The sequence below is a fragment of the Onychostruthus taczanowskii genome, unplaced genomic scaffold (assembly GCF_017590055.1).
Source record: "Onychostruthus taczanowskii isolate IOZ18803 unplaced genomic scaffold, ASM1759005v1 scaffold73, whole genome shotgun sequence".
NCBI classification, from domain to species: domain Eukaryota; kingdom Metazoa; phylum Chordata; class Aves; order Passeriformes; family Passeridae; genus Onychostruthus; species Onychostruthus taczanowskii.
The window spans coordinates 915,407-936,347 of record NW_024505118.1 but is presented as its reverse complement, the minus strand read 5'-3'; the positions used below and the strand labels follow the sequence as shown (position 1 = coordinate 936,347).

Sequence of the window (20,941 nt, the reverse complement as noted above, 5' to 3'; positions counted from 1 at the left end):
TGCTACTAAAATTAGTCAGAAATCAAGGGAAATTCTCATCAAGCATTACACAGTAATAAAATGTTGGTAATGAAGATGCTATCAGATTGTGTTTTATATGCACATTTACAACCCACTGGGTGGGGGGGGGGTTACTAAAGGATCTGTAAACAAATGTAACTGCTGATTACATGCCTTACAATTTCACAGTTGCGCTGAACATTACAGCTCAGATGTACATGTAACTGGCACTTGCTTCAGTACAGCTATAAAGGTGAACTGGGGTGAAGATTCACTCCACTGAAACCACTTGCTCCAATCATGGTACTCCAGCCATCACTACAAATTCAAAAAAATCAGATATTCTCAACTTCAGCACTTTCCTGCTTTTGACATTGTCAAGCTCTTTCTTGCTATAGATAAAGCTTGTGCCAACTTATTTCTTAGTTGGCTTTCAGTCAGCTCCTTTTTATTGTTCAAGAGGCTCTCTTTTTTCACATAGCCTGTGAAAATGCCAGAGACAACTTATTCCAGGCATTCAGCATTTGGAATGTTCTCATTCATTCCTGATTTTTGTTTTCAGAAATCAAATCCAAACAGTCTATTCCCCAACTCTCTGATATATCATCTTCTCTGCCAGCTTCCTTGACAAAATCCAAACACCAAAATAATCCTGGGCTTTCTATTGAATACTGCTGACCCCCTCACCTACTCCCTAATTTGGACACATCTTTTACTTTGTCCTTGCAGAGAAATCAATACCTCCACTTTTTCCTTCTTCATATGGCTATTAGCACCCTTCTCCTTCCACCCAGACAATCAAAATCTCATTATCTCCTGCCTTGATTTATCAATCCTCCCTATAAACTCCTAAACCCCACATTGTGTCTCCAGATCCCTTCCAAACATCCCGTAACTTCCAAGGTCTCCCGTTCTCCTCTGAAATGTGCAGTACTGGAAAAACCTCACAATTGTAAAGGCTCTGACTGTGTGCTCCTTTTACACTTTCTGCCTCTGTGAGGGCTGATGATTTCCACTATTGATATATCTGCTGCTCTCAAAAATAAGCTTATCTCCCAGATAAGCTTCTCCAAATACTGGCATTGTCTAGAAGTTTTTTAGGGGTGCACCATAAAAGTGAAAGTTGAGAAGGTATTCAAAGGCCAAGAATATGTGGTTATCTCAGCACTTTGCTCTGAGGGAGCCATTCTAATTGCTTGCTGAGCTCTACACTCAGTGCACACACAGTGTACACACTGCACACTCAGTTCTACACGCAGTGTTTTCAACAGAAATCCAAAGAGTAGCTAGATGTGTGATCAAAGAGCCCAGCCATTTATTTTGCTCATGAGTTTGAAGCCACAGGAATTCACACTTGACTAGCTCTAAACACAAAAAGAAAGACTGCAGACTATGACACTTATTAGTAACAGGATAAGTAAACTTAGTTGCAGGTGCACAGTTTTGCAGCAAGTGCTCAGACAGACAAATGTAACCAACAAAATTAAAAGTTCCCCATTCACTGGAAAAGAGCAGTAAAAAAAACAATCATTCTTTTTTTTTTTTTTTTTTTAACATACAAACTGGACTTGTGAAAACTGTGCATATTGGATTTCAGTCTTCAGCAAACTGCAACAAGTTGCTTTCTGTAAAAGGAATTGTAGGCCATATTTACAAAAACTGAAAGCCAAACACTCAACTTAAAAATACAAATTACTATTGGTGACCTTCTTGCTATTTAAAATACTTCAAATTAAAAATTTAAGAATGTATTATTTCAGAAAGAAATGAGTGCAAAAAGTTGATTCGATAAAAAAAGCATCCAATTCATTATGTTTAGAAACAGGAAGGTTTTTATGATAATACTGTGTTAAAAAAAATCATGAATTAATCTAATGCTTCAAATTCCCTCCTTCCAATCAGATCAAACTGCCTATTTTTTGTACTACAGTTTAGCATCAGAAGCCAAGATCCAGCACAACTTTTTATTTATGCTCTAATCTTGATCAGGGTTAGTCAGGAACCCAAAGTAAGGGCTACTGTTCAGAAACAAGTGAGGGGTCCAGGCTTGCCCTGCAAACAGAGCTACAGCCTGGGAACACACAATTAAGTTCCTCCCTGAACAGCCTAAGTAGACCTGGGGGTCAGAATGTCCCAGGGCCTACCTTTAGGTGGCCAGGTTAGAAAAAGATATTATGAGTCATTTGCAAAGCCTTTATGTATGCTTTCCTTTTAGGGAAGTGATACCAGCATATTTGCAAACTAATTTGTCACAACAGGTCCATTGTAAAGGATGTGGCTTACAGATATGTCTGCCGTATATTTCTAAAAGGATTAGAAAATAATTAATGTTTAAAAAGCCTCAGGCATTTTGTTTAACAAAGAGATTAAACATAATGCCAAATAAACTTTTTTCTCATCTGTTTGCTTGACATATATACTGTTACATGTTTTATAGGTACTTAAGTACAGTTAACTAAACCTGAGGTAATGGCAAGGCTGCCAAGCACTGATCTACTGCTCCTTGCTTAGAAGACAGGCATCAAAACCAGCTTCACTTTATTGGAGAAGAGCTGGGAACACCAGCAACTGTGCTTATTTACTTGGTCTGGAAGTAAAGCATCCGATCAGAAATAACTCAAAAAAAAAATTCAGGCTACACATCAAAACCAACAATACATATGTTTAACTGCATGTCACCAAACTGCTTTGATTCTTAGACATTTTGGATGAATTGATGTTTTAGGCAAAAAGCCAACAAAACCTATACATCCAGTCACCCTCCCTAAAAAAACAACCAAACAAAAAAAAAAAAAAAAAAAAAAAAAAAAAAAAAAAAAAAAAAAAAAAAAAAAAAAACACAACAAAGAACCCTACCGTACACAGGGGAGAGCAGAGAAGGTCAGAGGGTTTTTACTGAAGGTTTATATTTAAAGTTGCATTCTATACAGAAACTGAAATAAGCAGGAAAGAAACAATGCCTAGAAAAGGCATGGCAAGAGCTCTGGGGCCACAAAAGGTTTTAGAGGTCCAGGAGACAAGTGAGAAGAGATTAAGTATGTGCAAAAAAAGACAAGAGCAGAGCTGAACTGTTCAGATGAAGTGATGCAGCTGAAAGATTCTCCTTACCAACCTTGTTCTGATAAAAACCTACTGACGTGTTACAGTATCCCACTGTCTGACCCCTCAAACACCTATGTATTGTGTCATCTCCCAGTGGAAATTGGCAGGACCAGACCATTGTAAGGAAACTTGAAGGAAATCTCTTGAAACTCCCACAGACAGTAGAAGTCAGCAGAGAATAGCAAAGAGACAGCACAGAGAATAGGGGAGCTGAGGAAACTGGCTCAGATAAAAAGATAGAAAGGAACAGCAGCTTGCAGAGCAGGAGAGCTGTAAATCCCAATGACAGAAATGCAATTTGCAATCAAGACATCTGCTAAAGGTCATTCAAGGACAGAGCCCAACAGGAAAAGAGAAGTACCACAAGGAAATTTAAATGCTGAGAGTTCTGAGCAAAAGGGGAAAAGAGAGGAAGAAAAAATAGCAATACTGAACAAACATGATCATTAGTCATTTTATCAAAGATCCTGTTTTTCTTTTCTTGACTGACATGTTTTTGAAAAGCCTTGTCTGATAGAGAACCCTACATGTCACTTAAGTTATCCTTCAGAAAACTTTAGCTGAACTTTTGAAGTTATTTTGAGAATTATATTCACATTAAAATGGGTAACATAGAACATGATTAAATTCCTTTTCTCTAATAAACAAAGGACTGATATAGCGACTTCATCACACTCTGGCATTACTTACGTGGGAAAGAAATCACCAGAAAACACTACCATGAACCCAGAGAGAGGAAAACTGACAGTGAGTGTGTTTAGACTAACAAATAAAACCATGGAAGTGAAACTTGCAGGTTCACACTGAAGAGAATTGATTTGCAGAAGTGCCAACCTACTACGCTGGTATTCAAAATAAAAAATTATTTACTTTAAAGAGATGTTTATGCTCAGAAGATGCAAGAGATTGTTGCAGAAATTATTCTGCATACTTTGTCCAAGATACCAGAGCTGATGACCATAATGACTGCTCTGTTATAATGAAAAATACACCAACCTATTGCCTCTGGCACTCCTCTTATGTCACTGTTACACTTATAAACATTACACATGAGAAAGTGGACAAGCTGCACATCTTCTACTAGCTTATATGTGTATTCAAAATGGTTTTTTTTTCCCCCCCAGAAACAAACCAAAAACCCCACATATGCCTACTTTTACATTTTCATTACTGCATTTGCTGTATGAATTAAATCACATATCTACATTTCACATACTTCATTCCACCAAATACTGTTGTAGTTAGAACGGTAAGGAAACATACTGTCCATGAAACTAATATCAAGTTCCCAATTCAGACTTTAGAGTTTTTGCTTACAGAATATATATATATATATTTAATATGAAAGGACATTATTTGCCATATACTTCGTGAAAGTAATGTACTATTTCCACCCTATAATGGAACAAATCAACTTCTTTTAGTAAGACTGAACTTAAGCACCCTTGACAAAACTACCTTTGAGCAAATTACAGCATTAGAAAAAAAAAAACCCCACTAACAATTAACTCAGCAATTTCAGCCAATTTAAAGACCTAGAAGAGAAATTATCTTCAAAACACCCACCAATCCTTATTTGGATTTGTGACAAGTTCATTCTTTTAATGCTTATGTTTAGAAAGAATTGAGGATTTCACAAAAGTTACTTACTTATCTCCAAAGAATTTTCTCCAGAAATCTGCAGCATCGGCTTTGGTGATGCGAAAGTTATCACCCTGGAATTGTCCATTTGGAAAAATAGCCTTGATTTCTGCTAACATGTGGCTGAAGATGAGAGACAGCTTTGTAAGGTTTCTCCTGCAGATATAATAAGGAAAAAAAATCACATCAAATCCTTCGAATTTAATAAATTTAATCTTTCAGTATTTCACATATCACATCCACTTGTGTAACAATCACTGTGTGACACAAGAACACTGAGCTTTCAACTGAAAACACAAAGAAATACAAATCAGTGGTTTGTGTTTCCACGGACTTCTGAGGACATATTTATCATAAGTCTCCATGAATATAAAACCACTTTTTGGAAACAGAACAAATTAGAGTTCTCAACTGCATTTTCAGATACACTTCTTGTGCATTACGCTTGTGTGTTTCTATTTAATTTACTCATTGCAGAAGTAAGAATTTATACTAATTAGACAGCTCATACATTTAAAAAAAAAATCCCCAACCAACAAAGAAAACAAAAAAACTACCCCACACTCAAAAATCTAAAGTTATAGTTTTGCATGTGACAACAAACTTGTTTCATTGCAGGTTTCCAGAAATATAAATATGGCATAGAACTAGATTTACTCCTTTTTCCTATGATAGTTTTATATATATATTTTTTTTTAGGTTTCTCTTAGTGTATCTTCTTGTTCTCCTTTCAAATGCTCTCTAGTTAAAACTTGCTTTCACTAGCATATTATAAACAAAAATCTTGTTGTAAACTAAACAAAAAATCAAGCTTCTTTGCTATTGTCTCATTTCCATACATTTTCCAAGCTTATATCAATTAATCAAAAATTACTTGGCTTTTGGCACAGAAATCCCATCTAGTGCAAAGAACAAAGAATATTTAAATGCAAATAATCCTTCTCTACAGAAAAATCTGTTGGAAATGGTGAGGAGAGGAGAAAAGAAAGAAGAAGGAAACTTTATGAGAGCTTATGCCTGGAGATTCCTTGATGCTCCTTGCAGGAAAAAAAAGGGCCATTTCCCAAGCTAATATACAAAACAGAGGAGATGATGAAGGATTTGTATTCTTGTGAATTCTACTGGAGTACTTTTATGTGTTAGAAGTGTCCTATGTATGTCAAGCCAGTTCAGCTTTAACCATCTCAGGTATTATTTAAAAATTACACAAGCAATTGAATGAACACCACACTAAAATGCTGTCTGTTTAAAGACAGTATTTAAAATAAATTCAAAATTATTCTTAAGTTTCTTGACACATGGAAATATTAAGATAGACATCTATTTTAGTTGAACATATTTCCTGGGGTCTTCCTAAAAGAATGCTCAATTTAGCACTGAAGTGGTAATTATTTCAACTACATTTGTGAGCTTTATAATAGAGATTTCTGTGGAAGCTGTGTTGCGGATTTACTATAGGTTTTACTACCAAGAAAATGATGATAAAGTTGTTGTGAAAACATAAGTAATTTAAAACAAACAAAGCAATCCCCGATGAATACACTCTCCCTTCCCTCAAGATTAAGAATAGCTATAGGGCTAAGTCACTCAGAGTCCTCTAATTCCTTCAGCAAATCAGATGTCTATAACTATGAGGCTCAGTAGTTCCTTGCTCTCCCCTCTCCCTATTTCCTTTGTATTTTAATTACACTCATGTATTCTTTATTATTTTACTCCTCAGAACTCAAGCCTGATACAGAGGAGCAAGCAACAGCTTTTTTTCATGTGGCCTCCTTGGTCTGTGCTAGACCCGAGATTAAACAAGAAGCTTTCTGCACTTGGGACAGATGGGAACACAACTCGGTGCAAGTTTGAGCAGAGCTCTGCCTTGCCTGACTCAATCAGTGTCCCACATTAGCGTGCTGTGCTGCAGGGGCTATTTTCAGGTACAAATTCACCTAGTGAGCTTGCTGGATCCCTGAGGCTGGAGCCCTGCGGTGAGTTAAGGGATGAAGTCACACAGAGGGGCCAGCTGGGGCACTTTCTTGCCCAGAGGGCAGGTTGTGTCTGTCCCTGCAGAGGCATTGCCTGCTGGGCACAGCTGCACAGGACACGGCCACAACCAACAGCTGCTAGGATGTGGGCAGCAAATGCACAAATGGGAGAGACACCCATCCAAAAGGCTCCATCTAAATCACAAAGCCCCTTCCTTCCCTCTTAGAACAACAACAGTCACTAAGTGCATCAGGACACTTCTGTTCCAGTACACAAAATCATAACGAAAGGAAAAAAGTGAAATTATTTTTGGTTTCCTTTTGTACGAACAAGAAAAAAATAATTTAACATCTGAGACAGCTTCTTTTTATCTGATGGCAAAGGTGAAACTTGAAACCAACTAGAAGCTTGCCTGTGCTTGAACATACATCACAGCATGTACAAACAGTAAGAGATGACAAATTCCTGGTAATTTATATGCAGGACATCTGGTTTTTTCTCTTTAATTTTGATTCTTACTCTATGAGATCATTATCTCAAGTCCTGCTTTGGTATCAAAAAGCCATGATAAATCATGCCTCAATTTTTCACTTACGTACTTTTTCTTTAGAACTGCAAAGCGCATATTGCACCGTTTTTGCTCAGATATGCTTATGCGATACTAGATCTCAGTCCCTTCTTGAGGCAAAGATATAAAGCTCACTGATTTTAGAAATGATTTTCAACAATTATGGTGCAGACATGATGGCACTGGGGTGGGCCAATGATTCTCCCTCTCTGGGCATTTCACTTGCCTGAAGATGTCTATCCGTTTCAGCAATGTACTTTTCCTGCCTTGGGGAGGGCTTTCCCAGGACACCTCAGGAAGCATGTACTCCACTTTATCAGACCTGGCAGTGCGTGTAGCTGCATTTTTCAACTTAGGATGGTTCCCTTCCTTCCCCAATATGAAGGATGGAGCAGTGTCAAAAATTTTCCATCTTACTTTCCATTCATAAGTTTAAGATAGGGTATTAATTTGAAAAAAACCAACTAAAATCATCAAGGTTTGGCAATTTAGTGAATAATTGTAACAGAAGCCAAAGAACTATTCAACCAGAGCACTTATTTTAGGTCTCATTGCCACCATGAGACTGTAAAGAAACTCCATCTCTTGCAGTAACAAAGGCTTTCTTCTCCAGGTCACAGCAAAGTGGCAAAGGGACAATTACATTGGCAGCCACTGGAGCAGAAGAGCTGAGCAGATAGAGATATGCTCCAGAGACCCTTTGACTCACTGGATTCCAGCAGGGGAGATATCCTAAGGGATCACATTGGAGCTACAGCTCAAAATAACACCACCCAAATTATACACAAATAGTGGTTTTAATGCCTCAGCAGCCAGCCTTCAGGGTTTAAAATGATAATATACTTTCACTGGCAACATGAGGCTGGTTAGAGGTGGAACTTCTTTCCTTAGCTGTAGAACAGAGCACAGACATTTTATCTCTGCAGAGAAGAGATTTCATACTGATGAGAAAAATCTTAACTTTCTGAAATTAAAATCAAACAACACTGCTTTACACAAAAGTGAACTAAGATGATCATTCGCCAGTACATAATAGCTACTGTGGTAAAATATAACAATAAATTAACATTAAAAAATGTTATATCAACAGCATTTTATGTAACATGCAGCATAGGTCTCATTTATATTACTTGCAAGACATTTAACACCTCCTAGCTGATGTTTTCCTTTGATTCAAGCTTAGATTTTTGCTACCTTCCTTTCACCGAGTCAAACTAATGCCGTACAGGTCAAATCCCTTGTAGAACTTGATTTCTGAAGTACCATTTTGTCAGTCATAGTCTGTGGTTTGCTGCCAACCACCTTTGCCCATGACAGATCTACTGAAGAACTGACATAGTCTGAATCAACCCCAGAACACCTAAGATACAAAGATTAAATACTGAATTTTTATTTCACATAAACTTGTAAAGATCTACTGAATCAGTAAGCATCTTTTGGTTAATGAGAAAGATGCATTTTTTTTTTTAAATTTCAAAATTAATCTGTCTTTTGAAGTTATACCTTATCAGCAAGATTTCTAAATACTGAGCAAAGCCTGAAGACACGAATTTTGGGGTTCTTCACTTCTCAGCAAATTACTATATTCTGAATCAATCTTCTCTTGAACTACCAAGAGTGAGGCCAGGCTAGATCTGCAAAGATCTAATAATTGAAGGAATTTTTAAATACAAGTTACATGCAATGTGAAAACAAGGCTTGATAATGGAGATACTATAACCTCCCAGCCAAACCAAAACAGCAGCAGCAGCAGACTAGTAGGAGGTCGGAAAGCAGTCCTGCCTTCCTGGATCTACTGAAAAATGAAGTGAAGCATGATCAACATGCAATAGCATAGATAGGTTTTGGCTGTGTCAACTTTGTAATCACTGCATGAAGTTAATTTTACTTGCTGGAAGGCAGTATGGTCCAGCAAACAAGACTGGACAGGGAATTAGGCAGTGTCACTTCCTTTCTGCCACTGCCTTTAATTATGAGGTGGAAAGAACACCTGAGCCCTGCATTTACTGCAGGACATGGATGAACAGAACAAAATGCTCAGAGAGCTCCAAACTTGGAGAGCTCTGTACAAAAACGCATGGCAGATTCAGCCTGTGCATAAGTACACAAAGCAAAGCATCCATCTGTGCCCTGGTCCTTCAGAATTATTGGAGGTCACAGACAATAACCAAGACAAAGTCATTTTAACAATAAATACTTGTTACTCCTGCAAAAACTTGAAAATATGTATATCTACCTACACACTACATGTATATATAATTTCAGCTTTCATGCCTATGTATTACTATGCCCATGAAAAAAAAAAAATTAACAACTACAAATATTTCTGAAAAAAACCCCTCCAGTCTGGAAAAGAAGGAGGAATGTAGACCTCTGCAGTTATTTATGTCATTCCAAAAATTAGTTTATTGCTGGATTTCCTTCTTCATTGCCTCTAGGAAGTGTTTAATCTTTCTGCATCCACACTTATACACTTTGTTAAACAATCACCTGCAGTAATAAGCAATACACCAACTTTCCAACTCATAATATGTAACTCAATCACCTGGCATGGAATAACGGACTTCAGAGTTAGAATAAAATCTGTTTGGCAGCTAAGAATATTTTCCAGATAGAACTTTCATAAAAGTACACCAAACTACTCCTAAATAACAGATAATTCCTCTATAATAATTTTATAGAATAATCATACAAAGACAGCTCTCTTAGCTGGCAAAACTGCAAATCATAACTGCATAGGAACTAAGATGAAAGAAAGTTTGAAATATGAATTTCATAAGGTGAATTGTTTATTTTGACTTCTAAAAATCCATCCACCCCAAATATTAAAGCCTCAAAATCTAAAGCATATGTACAGAGCTCATTTCACTTAATTAGTTCTATTAGAAACAGATCTCTGATCCATATGCTTGATTGTGGTAAAACACAAGGATTCTACAAAATACATGTTACTAATCCAAAGGAACAGAATAGAGTCTTGTGATTCAGGTACAAAAGAGGGAAATGAAGACCCATGTTTTGAGCTCTGTTAGTCCACTCTCCCAGAGTTCAGAATTTATGTTTTGTGACTCAGATTTCAATTGTGTGAAAAAAGCTCTTCTCATTTTTATTTTGCTACCATGAGAACTATCATAGCTGCTCATAAAACCCCTTGACAGATGATACTTCTGCCACTAGCTACTGATAAGTGACTCAAATATGAATGCACTAAGTCCATGACAAAATACAGAAGAGAAAAAAATCTGAAGGAATATGTGAATTTTTTAAGATCTCCAGAAGACATAGGAAAAGGACTAAAAATTATACATGCTGATAGTGGTTCACTCTTGATAATCCAGTATAACCCTGAGTCATTCACCCCCCTTCCTCTTATAGAACTTCCCTTCTCAGAGACAGGAAACATAGGAAAAAGAATTAGTTAAAAAAAAAAAATCCCCCCTCCCCCCAAAAACAATAACACTTCCACAAGAAAAGTAAAACAACAAAACAAAAACCCCAACACTTCTTTTTTAGAAATCTACAGGTGTAGAATGCAGTCAGATAATCTGAACAATGGAGTATACCTTAACACTTTAGAGGAAGCAAAGGAAACCAAAGGTTCCTGTCAACATGCTTGCAGAGATAAAAAATGCCTACCATCATATTTGGCAATCAGATCAACTCTGTTTCTGTGCAATGATTATTTTTAAAAGCTATATAAGGACAGGGTATTGTTCAGAGACCAAAGTATATGAGCCTATTCTTGGGATGAAATGTCCCTGGGACTAAGAATAATCATGAGATCTATTTCCTACTTTTGCCACTGACTCATGGAAGGAACACATACAAGTAAACTTTGATGTGTTGTAGTAGTCCTCATCTGTAAGCTGCTCCATAAACAAAACCTAAAAAACTGCCTTAAACACAGCAAGATTCAGCCAATAACTAAATTTATCATATATTAAGAAAAAACCAAAAAACGCAGAAAAACAAACTAGTATGAAATTGTAAGAAAATAACTGGAGGAAACTATTACATTTCTTTGAGTCCTGGAGGAGCTGGGTTTATTACAGGTAGGAAAGCAGCATCCTTCCTTGAATGAACCATCCTTCCTCTTCATCAGCCTCTTTGTGACAGATACAAGGAATACGGTACAAGTCTACACTATTCAAAATGGATCCCGAAAGGAAGAAATGGCAGACTTTGGGTAAATATTGGGCAAGGACGATTTGGAAAATAAAAAGATGATTCCAATGTCACTTTCAATTTTCCTCCATCTTTTCCTTTGCTTAGAAATCATTTTACATTGATACACCAACTTTCACCAGCAGCCTGGTTCCTTTTGCTCTCATATTTTAAAAAAGATATTAAAATGGAAGAAGGCAATGCTTGAAGAATTCAAAATTTTGTTTCATCTTGTGAAACTGCTTATCAGCTGTCATTGCTTTTACAGCAGGTATTTATTACACAATTTATACAAAAACCAAGAATTAACTTAATATACAGTTGCTTAGTAAAGAAAGTGGAATATAAACACAGAGGAAGGAAGAAAGCCAGGGTTTTTGCCAATCTATAATGCTCCACAAACTGATGAGTCTGCCTACTCACTGCTCTCTCAGTTGTGAACTGGCATGCCACTGTGCCACCAACATCTCTTCAGCAAAGTTCTATCCAAGGATTATGTTTGCTTTTTGCAAACAAATGCTCCATACAGCAGCAACCATGAACAGCTCTTGTTAGTTGCGCTTTGGCCTTACAGTCCAATTTTTGAAAATTTCATTACTTCCAGTTCTGTACAAGGGGCATTTATCCACACAGATAAATGTCTCAAGATACTCCTAAACCATTTAAATTTCTTTCCTCACTAGCCCTCTGCTCTTTGAGGCAACAAATATAACCATGAAATGAAAATCTAAGGAGTGCTGGCAGGAGTAAGAAGTAACAAAGGAAACACAGTCTGCATACAGCAAAATGTGAGTCATCAAAAATAAAGAGGTGTGTTGACAAGCTAAAGATTTAATAATCTTGCCCATAATTACCTATGCAGAAGGATAGAGGTTACAAAACAAAAAAGACCTCTAGAGAATGCTACTCTGAAAGCAATTTGCATAAAAATGATCTGAATTTTTACAAGTACAAATACTTTGTGAAGGACAGTCAATCCTGTAACATTTTAAGTAGCAACACAAACCAAGAGCTAACAGACTTATTGATTTTACTACCAAGATTTTCAATGGACCTACTAGATCACCAGTACAGAACACCTGATTTAACATTCCAAATCTAACACGTATACAGATTTAAAAACTGAGCTGGGCATTGGCCTTTTAGTTTTATTTTCTACTTTTCAACAGTCCGTTGCTTTTGTGCTGTGGTTCATCAGTAACAATATGTTGTTCAAGCACGGTTTGCTTTCTCTAACTTCCTTCCATAGACATCTTTGTGTATAATGGTCCAGTATTATTTAACTAAGCACTAACTTAAGTCTAAAGCCTGATATCCATATGTATACATGAAACTGAAGTTGTCACAGAATTCCCCAGGAAAAACAGTAAACTCAGTCTTCAAAAAGCTGAACTAATTCACTGAACACAGAAATACAGAAAACTTGTTAAAAATGCGAATGAATTAATGTGAAACATAGAAGACTGAATTAGCACCCTTTCACCATCTTCCAAAGCCTTTAAGTGGAAGGGATATTCAAAACAACACTTGGCCAAAACAGGCAGTCTTAAAGACAGAGGTGTGATTGGTATAACTTTTTGGTACCCCATTAGGCCAGTAAACACCTTGAATTGCACTGCAAAGTGAGGTCACTACTATTATTCATACTATCCATGTACTGGAAGTATAACTGATACTACCAAAAGGTACATACAACAATCTTCCTCATAATTCTCGTAAGGAGCGCTTGGTTTGAAGGTTATTTGTGCCATGGATAGAGCACATCTGTGCCAGGCCAAGCAAAGCTGTGTGCGAAAAAGGACCCTGCTACATGGACCAACTCAAGTGACTCTAGAAGAGGCAGGCTGAATTTGGCACAAATCCCACCACAGCCAACGCAGCAACCAAAGGCCAGGGCTGGCACAAGGAGTACTGATGTGGCTGAATGCTTATCCCCTTACAGTAATCGAGCATGAGCAAAGTGGTTTAGTTCTGTGTCATGCTTCACCTAGTTTGCCGTCAAGCAAAAACTCAGGAAACTCAGCGGTTCTGAGGTGCTAATACCACCAGAGCACGTGTGCCGTGCAGCACCCCGAGCAATCCTCTTCCTGTGCAGGTCTGCCTACCATCTGAGCAGCAAACAACTGATGATGCTTCACTTCACTGGCCTGCAGCGTGCTCATTTCCTGCACAGAAATACTCCAGAACATGGACTCAGGCTTCTCCTTCCAGGGCTTTTTATTCAGACTATTACCTCACCTTAAAACATGCTGCTTAAGGTCGTTAAATGATGTTTTCTAAGTAAAACAAACTATAGAGAGATTCATAAGCATTCTTAGCAACAGTCAAAAAGTACTTTAAATTCAAAACCTACCAAATTTTGCAACAGTACAGATTTTTGAGAAGACAAATATTTCAGATTGTTAGAGAGTGAATCCAAAATTTTACAGGCCTCCTGCTCATCACACTAAATGACTGTGAAAAAAATCTGCAACACAATTTAGCCATATTTCAAAGAAGGACTGGTAAATACTTCTTTCTGACATTAAGGACTTTTGGCAAACTAATATCCATAAGCATCTTTTTCCATTTATGTAATTCTCAAGTACCTAAATCCATTTTTGATATTTAACAGGAAATGGCCTTTGGATCCTATGTGCCTCCCAGTACTTCTGGTGAGACTGACACAAGTTTGGCTGAATGGTGGAACTGAGGGAAATCTTATCCAAGAAGGCCCAAAACAAAATTCAAAATTCTCAGCTCTGAATTCTGAGCTCGTGGTACCTGACTAAACATATGAAACACCTGCAGGACAAAACCTAAGTTTGAGCTAGCCTGCAGCTGTGAGGCACAGATCTAATTCTTACATAGGGGGCTTTTAACACCAAAGAGGATAGACTAACTCTCCATTTCTTGTAGCAAAGCCCACAATGAACTCAGAAAGAAAGATGAAATGTTTGATTTAAGAGCAAAGAAGACAGAAAATAGAGAAGGGAGATAGAAAGAAATAGATGGCAACATTGTACTTAGAGAAACTTTATTCACAAGGTATGATAATGCAGGGCAGCATAGGAAAGCCCATGAGAAAAAGCCAACACTTTTACAGAAAAGTTTGAACATCATGAAAAAATTAAACTATAAGGAGCTGTATTAAACACCAGGAACAAATGTACCTATTTTGCAGTTGCTATCTAAGTGAACATCTCCTCTATGCATTCAGGCCTAGCCAGGCAACAGAGCCATGGAATAAAAAAATCTCACACTGTATTTAGAGACAGTCAAAATGTACAAACCCAAAGGAGATCAAGCATGGCCACACACAGAATCTTATTCCTGGCAATTCTTCTGAGACCTTACCTTTTCAGTTATGATTTTGTTTTTGTTTGTATGAGTGGTAAGAAGTGCAGTAGTATTTTTACTGATCAGATCTTCTAACGCAGATAAGGGATCTAAAGGGAAGTTTTAAAATAACATCCACTTTCTTGCATTAGAAGTGTATAGAAGTATCAAAACTGCTGTATTTTTAAAACTGCTGTAAACTGCAGAGTGGTTAGTACCTGCTGTGTCACACGTGGTTTCCACTGAGTGCAAGACAACAAGCTGTCCCAGCATTCCTAAGAGCCTGGTCAAAAAGGAATTTTCCTGGCTGAGCTACTTCTGAGACTTGATCGAGAAAAAATACTGAGCTGCACATTTCGCCCTAGAATTCAACTTCAGAAAAATCCTTGGATTTTACTTTTTGATCCTCTTGTGCATCATCACTTCTATTTATTTGCTCTGTGTCAGCAATAGAAGGCTTTCATCAAAAGCAGAATTGTTTTACAAAAACCAACCCTCTTCATCCCATGTAGCTTTGTGTCAAAAGTCATCATTAAATGAGTAGAGAAATTTTCCAGCTCTACACTTTAACAAATGTATTTTTTACAGACCTTCAAATATATAGGAATTTTGACACTAAGCCCTGAAATCAGAGTCCACATAGGCAGATGCTCTCATTACAGCATTCTAAGTGTTATCACTAAAGCATTCTAAGAGTATTTTAGACCACATGAAAACATGATATTTATTCAAAAAGGAAATCCAAGCGAAAGCTACATAACCCATCAAAATATAATAATCAGCCTTCAAACCATGCCTCAAGTTATTTAATTCCTATCAAACATATAATAAAAATTTCCATTACATTCACTCTAATCAAATCCACCTCAAATCATTCACTGAAAATAATTTATACACCACTTAGAACTGAGACGCTGCTAGTTTGCAACAGTCAGGTAACAGAAATCTGTGTGCCATAGCTAAGCAGTGTCACACAACACAAAAATATACAAAATAAGGTATATGAAGTACTGAAACTGTATGTGGGTCTCAGAATAATCACTGGGGTTTTATTTAGTGAGAGACTGTAAAGTTACTGGCATCAAGAGAAGAAAACTATCATCTCAAAAACAATAAACAACCTATTCCCTTTCACATACACCCTGGGGCACTCAGTCACCTGTCCTCCTGCATATGAGGAGCACACCTAAATCATTTAAAACCAGATACATTGCTGCCACATTGCATTAGGACCTTTATCTGTACAGAACAGCAGAGAGAGAAATATCAAATCCTTGGTTCCAAAATGCCACTTGAAGTGATGCTGTACATACTTATGGCCCTTGAGGATCAGGTCAGTGTGTATCCAACAGGACAAATACAGCACAGGCCTTGGTCAAAGTCTAACAGATTTTATAATAAGATGTGTGATTTCACACTAACTATAAAAAAAGTACAGCTGGCTGAAATATTTTTATCAGTAATTTGGAGAGTAAAAGCAGGCACTAAAACCAACAAGGATATAGCTAGACAGACAGGTGTGTTTTTCATGTAAATAGAGGCAGAATCTTTGCCTTCAGGAAGTACTGATGTCAAATCTCCAAACAGAAACTGTCCATACAAATCAAAATACACCATTTTGCCTCTTCACTCTTTATCTCCCATGAAAAGCAAATGAAGAGAACAGAACGAAAAAGATTGAGATGTTATTTGCAAAAAATTCCTTTCCTTTTTTTGGTCTAAAGTACAATAACCATGAAGAAATTTATACCCTGATCTGTTGGTTTTGGTTTTTTTTTTTTATTTTTTTTACATTAAGCTATTCAAAGACTATAAGGCTGACAGATAACTGCAAATAGCTGCAGTGACTGCACAACAAAAACAGATGTAGTTCAATATATGTGAAGGCATAATGTATTTGAACAAAAAAATCTTGACCTGATGTAGAAAATGGCAGTCTCTGAGCTGTCCATTGTCACTCAGAAGCAAAATTTTCAATTATGATAGGTAATTCCATGAAAATATCTGCTCAATGCTCATGAGTAATAAAAATCCACATCAAATATAATGATTTATTAGCAAAAGAAGAGAGGAATAAACGCAGAAAACATACTTATGCCACCATGTAGAAACACAGTTGCCTGCTATCAAACTAACGCCTGCTTATCTATCAAAAAGACAGATAAGAAACAGAGATAAAAGAGATACACTGAAAGCAAACTGAGGTTACCAAAGGTAAGAAATTGATACAAACTGAGCAGGAATGAAGAATGGTGGGACTCTTCATGCTGGATGAACCACAGAGGAACTCAGATAAGAGGTCTACAAATTGCAAATGACATAAGAAAGATAGATGAGGACTGACAGAAACTAGAACATTTAGCGAAGGTGACAGGAAGCAAGCTCAAAAAATCCCTGCTGCACAGAAGTTGTTGCCTAAGGGTACTGAGGAGGCAAGTTTAAATAGGTTTGAGGGGAAGCTGGGAAAACACCAGGAAGAGCTGCTTCACTGAAGGTTACTACAGCAACAATGCACAACAGGGTCAGGAAATCCCTTAGCTAAAAACAGCCGAAGGCCGAGAGAGTACTAGGGAAACATACTAAATTATACTTGTTTGCCCCATTTATTCTTCCTTAGGTATCTTATGCTCAATACTGAAAACAAGAATGACTATATAATGATTCACATCAGCCTCTGTCTTAAAAGCAAGACACAGTACTTAAGAACTAAAGCACATGGTTCACACGTTACCCCCAAAGCTCTTAAGTTCACTTATTTCACTCATACAATTTGATTGCACAGAACTTCTAATATCTGATCACTCATAAATTAATTTTGGATGCCTTGGTGAATGGAAGCATTCTACTGTTAATAATCATTCTTTTTCACCCCCATAACTGAGACTGGAAAGTTGAAGTTGCCCCAGTCACAGCCTGTATCATGAGCGTGGCTATGTGCTTCACCAGGAGAGTGGCCTGGAAAGGGCAGGTGGTGGAGCAGCACTGCCCTTTAAAGGGCAGAGATTGAGAGAAGTACCAGGGTTGGTCAGGAGCAGAGCCCCGTTCTGTGCTTTACAATGACAGCTGCAACAAGAACCTACAAGGGTACTTGCAAACACTGGAGACGTGAGGAGTGTTAAGAGGGCTGGTGGTGAAATTGAATCACAGATGTCTTCGAAGATAATCAGTTTCAACAGTGAAAGCCAAGTAAGACAGCATTCCTAAATTAGATGAAGAGGCTCACAGAGGGCAAGCATCCAAAGAAAAAAGGTTACTACGCCACAGCTGTAGTGGAAACTTCCAAATTCTGAGCACCAATGTGAAAATCTCTACGTTTTACTTAGTGTTAAATTTTATCACATGCAGGCCATTAAAACAATACACATTAATAGAATCACAACTGGACCCAAAATACACTAAAATTCCTTCTGGTAAAAATAGTTTTTAAGGCATGAAGGTTCCAGGCGTCACAACGTTAAGAGTTTACTCCCCCAATACAACACTTGCAGTTTTGCCTAGCAAGGCAGTTCACTTTGCTACTTGCAAAAGTAAACACTTTATGAAATTATGAGTTCCTGGAACAATACATCAGTCTCTGAAAACAAATTGCTTTGAAACAGGAATGTAAACCTAAAGACAATACTCGTCTTCCCTCAAAAACTGGAATGTAAACTTAAAGACAATGCTGGTCTTCCCTCAAACACCGAAGTATTACAGCTCTTGCTACCAAAGCAACTAAGAACAGGAGACGGAAATTGAAACAAACAAAAAAATCTCTGGATATTAAGACATTCAGCTGCAAATTTCTAATCACTCTTTTTTTTTCATGAATCATCCTTAAAATCACTGCACTAAATATCCTCACCACCTGGAAATACTTATATTAAGATTATATGAAATTATACTATATTTAGTGTGATTTACTTTCCCAACACTTCAATTTCTCTAATTACTTGAATGCTGTAGCTAAATTAAATACATAAATATACTCTTAAGAGCCATCAGGCTAAAATATTCACAGTCAAAAACATATTCCCACTTCTGTTTTTTCAGGTCAGCCATCTTGGGATAGGAAAGGAGCATTAACTACCAAAGTACAACGTGTATTTAATCACCCGTTGATACTATGAATAATGAGAGACAACTGTTTAGATCTGAAGGGAAACAGAACTGGAAAAATAAAACTGCATTCTTTCCATCTCTGGGAAGCTCAGAGCACCAGGTACCATAGCAGGTAGCCTGCTGAGTTTTGGCACCGTTTGAAATATCCTTGTCAAAGAGCTTCACTTGGAGCGGCGTATTTGGTGTTGGAAGACCTTTCACCCATATTAGCAGTTTTCATCCCACATTAAAGACGTGTGACATGAAGTGGATGACAAATACTATTGCTGTAATAAGACATATCTGAGTTACTATAAGAAATACTTGTGATCAATAGATATTGTTGGCTTTTACAGTCAAAGAAACTACAATGCCTCTATCCTCTAGTGACTGAAAAAGGATCATTATCAAAAAAAGAACAATTACAGCTAACTACAAGAGATAATTCTGGAGAAGTTTGTGCAGCCAACTTAAAAAACATCTCAGTCTCTATCAGCAAAAAGAGTCCTTGGAAGTTTTTGTGCCCCAAGTCCCCACACAGCCTGCCCTGTCCCTGGATAGCTTCCCAGAAAAAGCAACGTCCTGTACACCAGTTTCCACCAGAAGTCCCACAGTACTCCTTCACTCCTCCTATTCCCTAATGGCTAAAAGTAAATTTTTCGTCTGGCTCCCAGAGAAGAAAAGGGAAAGACTGTGAGAGACAGACAGGAAAGGGGAAACAGAGAAGGCAAAGGCCGAATAGCGATCCTGGAGCTTCTTGTTTCCCACCCACCAAGCCACATTCCACAGCCCCACAAGGGAGAGACCCCCCCTCTTTGGTACAGAAGATGAAGTAGTATCTGCCATGGAGCATTCTCTTACAGAATGTGCATTCGTGGAAAAGACTGACGCAAAACATGAAATATCCAGTGTGTTGCATTCATGTGCTCATGCCAGTCTAAAGCCCACTGGTAAACATTTAGAAAGAGAAAGAACCTTACCCTATGTTAATACTCTGACACAAAAATTCCCAAAGACTTCTCCTGAGAGCTTGAGGATTAAAAGGCCTAGCTAGTATGTCATAGTGACTCATTGCTTAAATCCAGAATATTAAAAGATAAGCTAGCCAGAAGAAACTTTACTTTTGCCATAAGTGATGTTAATTAAAAGGTCAAGAGATCTAGAGGAGGTATTGAGAGAAAAACTGCAGAAGGAGAAAATGAGGAGGACACTAAAAATATATTTTTTTAAAAGGTGGGGATTAAAGGAGGATAAAATAAAACCCTTTGAAAGCTGAAAATGAGAAAAGGATGAAAAGGTAGAAATGAAAAGTGCAAAATTTATGTCTCTAATTCTTCCTTCACAACTTTATAGTTCACATTTTCCTCCAGGTTTAGTCGCCTTAATTGCACATATGATTCACAGCAGGATCCCTTGCTAGTAACAGAAGATTCATGATTAAGAAGGCATAGTAAGTTTCAATTTCAATAGCTAAGATCTCAGTATATCTGAAAAAATTATTACAGTCAAAATGCACAAGTATGTGAAGAATAACTCTCAATTTGATTTCTCCATTTCTTGCTTTTTCTACAGTCTGGCTGCAAAGAGTCTGGTAATAACAGCAACAATGTACTAACACTGAGCAGTTCATCAACATCTCACACTAGTTGTACATAACTCTCTTAGGAGAATGTGAAAGCTATTTCTTTCCAAAATCAAGCCCTTAGTATGTGTTAGAAACAATATAGATAATTTTTGATTCAGGCAGTGCTAGGCAGCACTTTCAATTTGTAACATTACTCAAAGAATCACAACTGCGGAAATAAGAAAATGTTTTTAAAATACTTAATTCTGAAGAGCCTGCTTTAGCTTCCCTTAAATGTTTTTAATAGTATGCTTAAGGAAAATGCCACAGGGACAACACAGCTTCTTTTGGAAGAAAGGGCAATGCTAAATAAATAATTTCTTACCTAAACTCTCAGCTTACCTAATGATAAATTTGAATGACAATGAAGCAATAGGAATGTGTTCAAGAGGGGGGACTGTTTTTCCTGCAGACCAAAGTTTATCCCTCAACTACAAAGTTTAATCAGCCAAAATGGAGAACACTAACAC

The 20,941-nt window shown here is 37.3% G+C and overlaps 1 protein-coding gene across 5 annotated transcripts in view; it reads right to left on the bottom strand.

Moving 5' to 3' along the window:
- Positions 1-20,941, bottom strand: part of CBLB (Cbl proto-oncogene B) — a 128,495-nt gene that overhangs the window by 56,139 nt on the left and 51,415 nt on the right. For all 5 annotated transcript variants that reach the window (XM_041422450.1, XM_041422453.1, XM_041422452.1 and 2 more), the window contains exon 4: positions 4,753-4,899. In XM_041422450.1, coding sequence (XP_041278384.1) covers positions 4,753-4,899 — 147 coding nt within the window. The remainder of the gene's footprint in view (positions 1-4,752; positions 4,900-20,941) is intronic.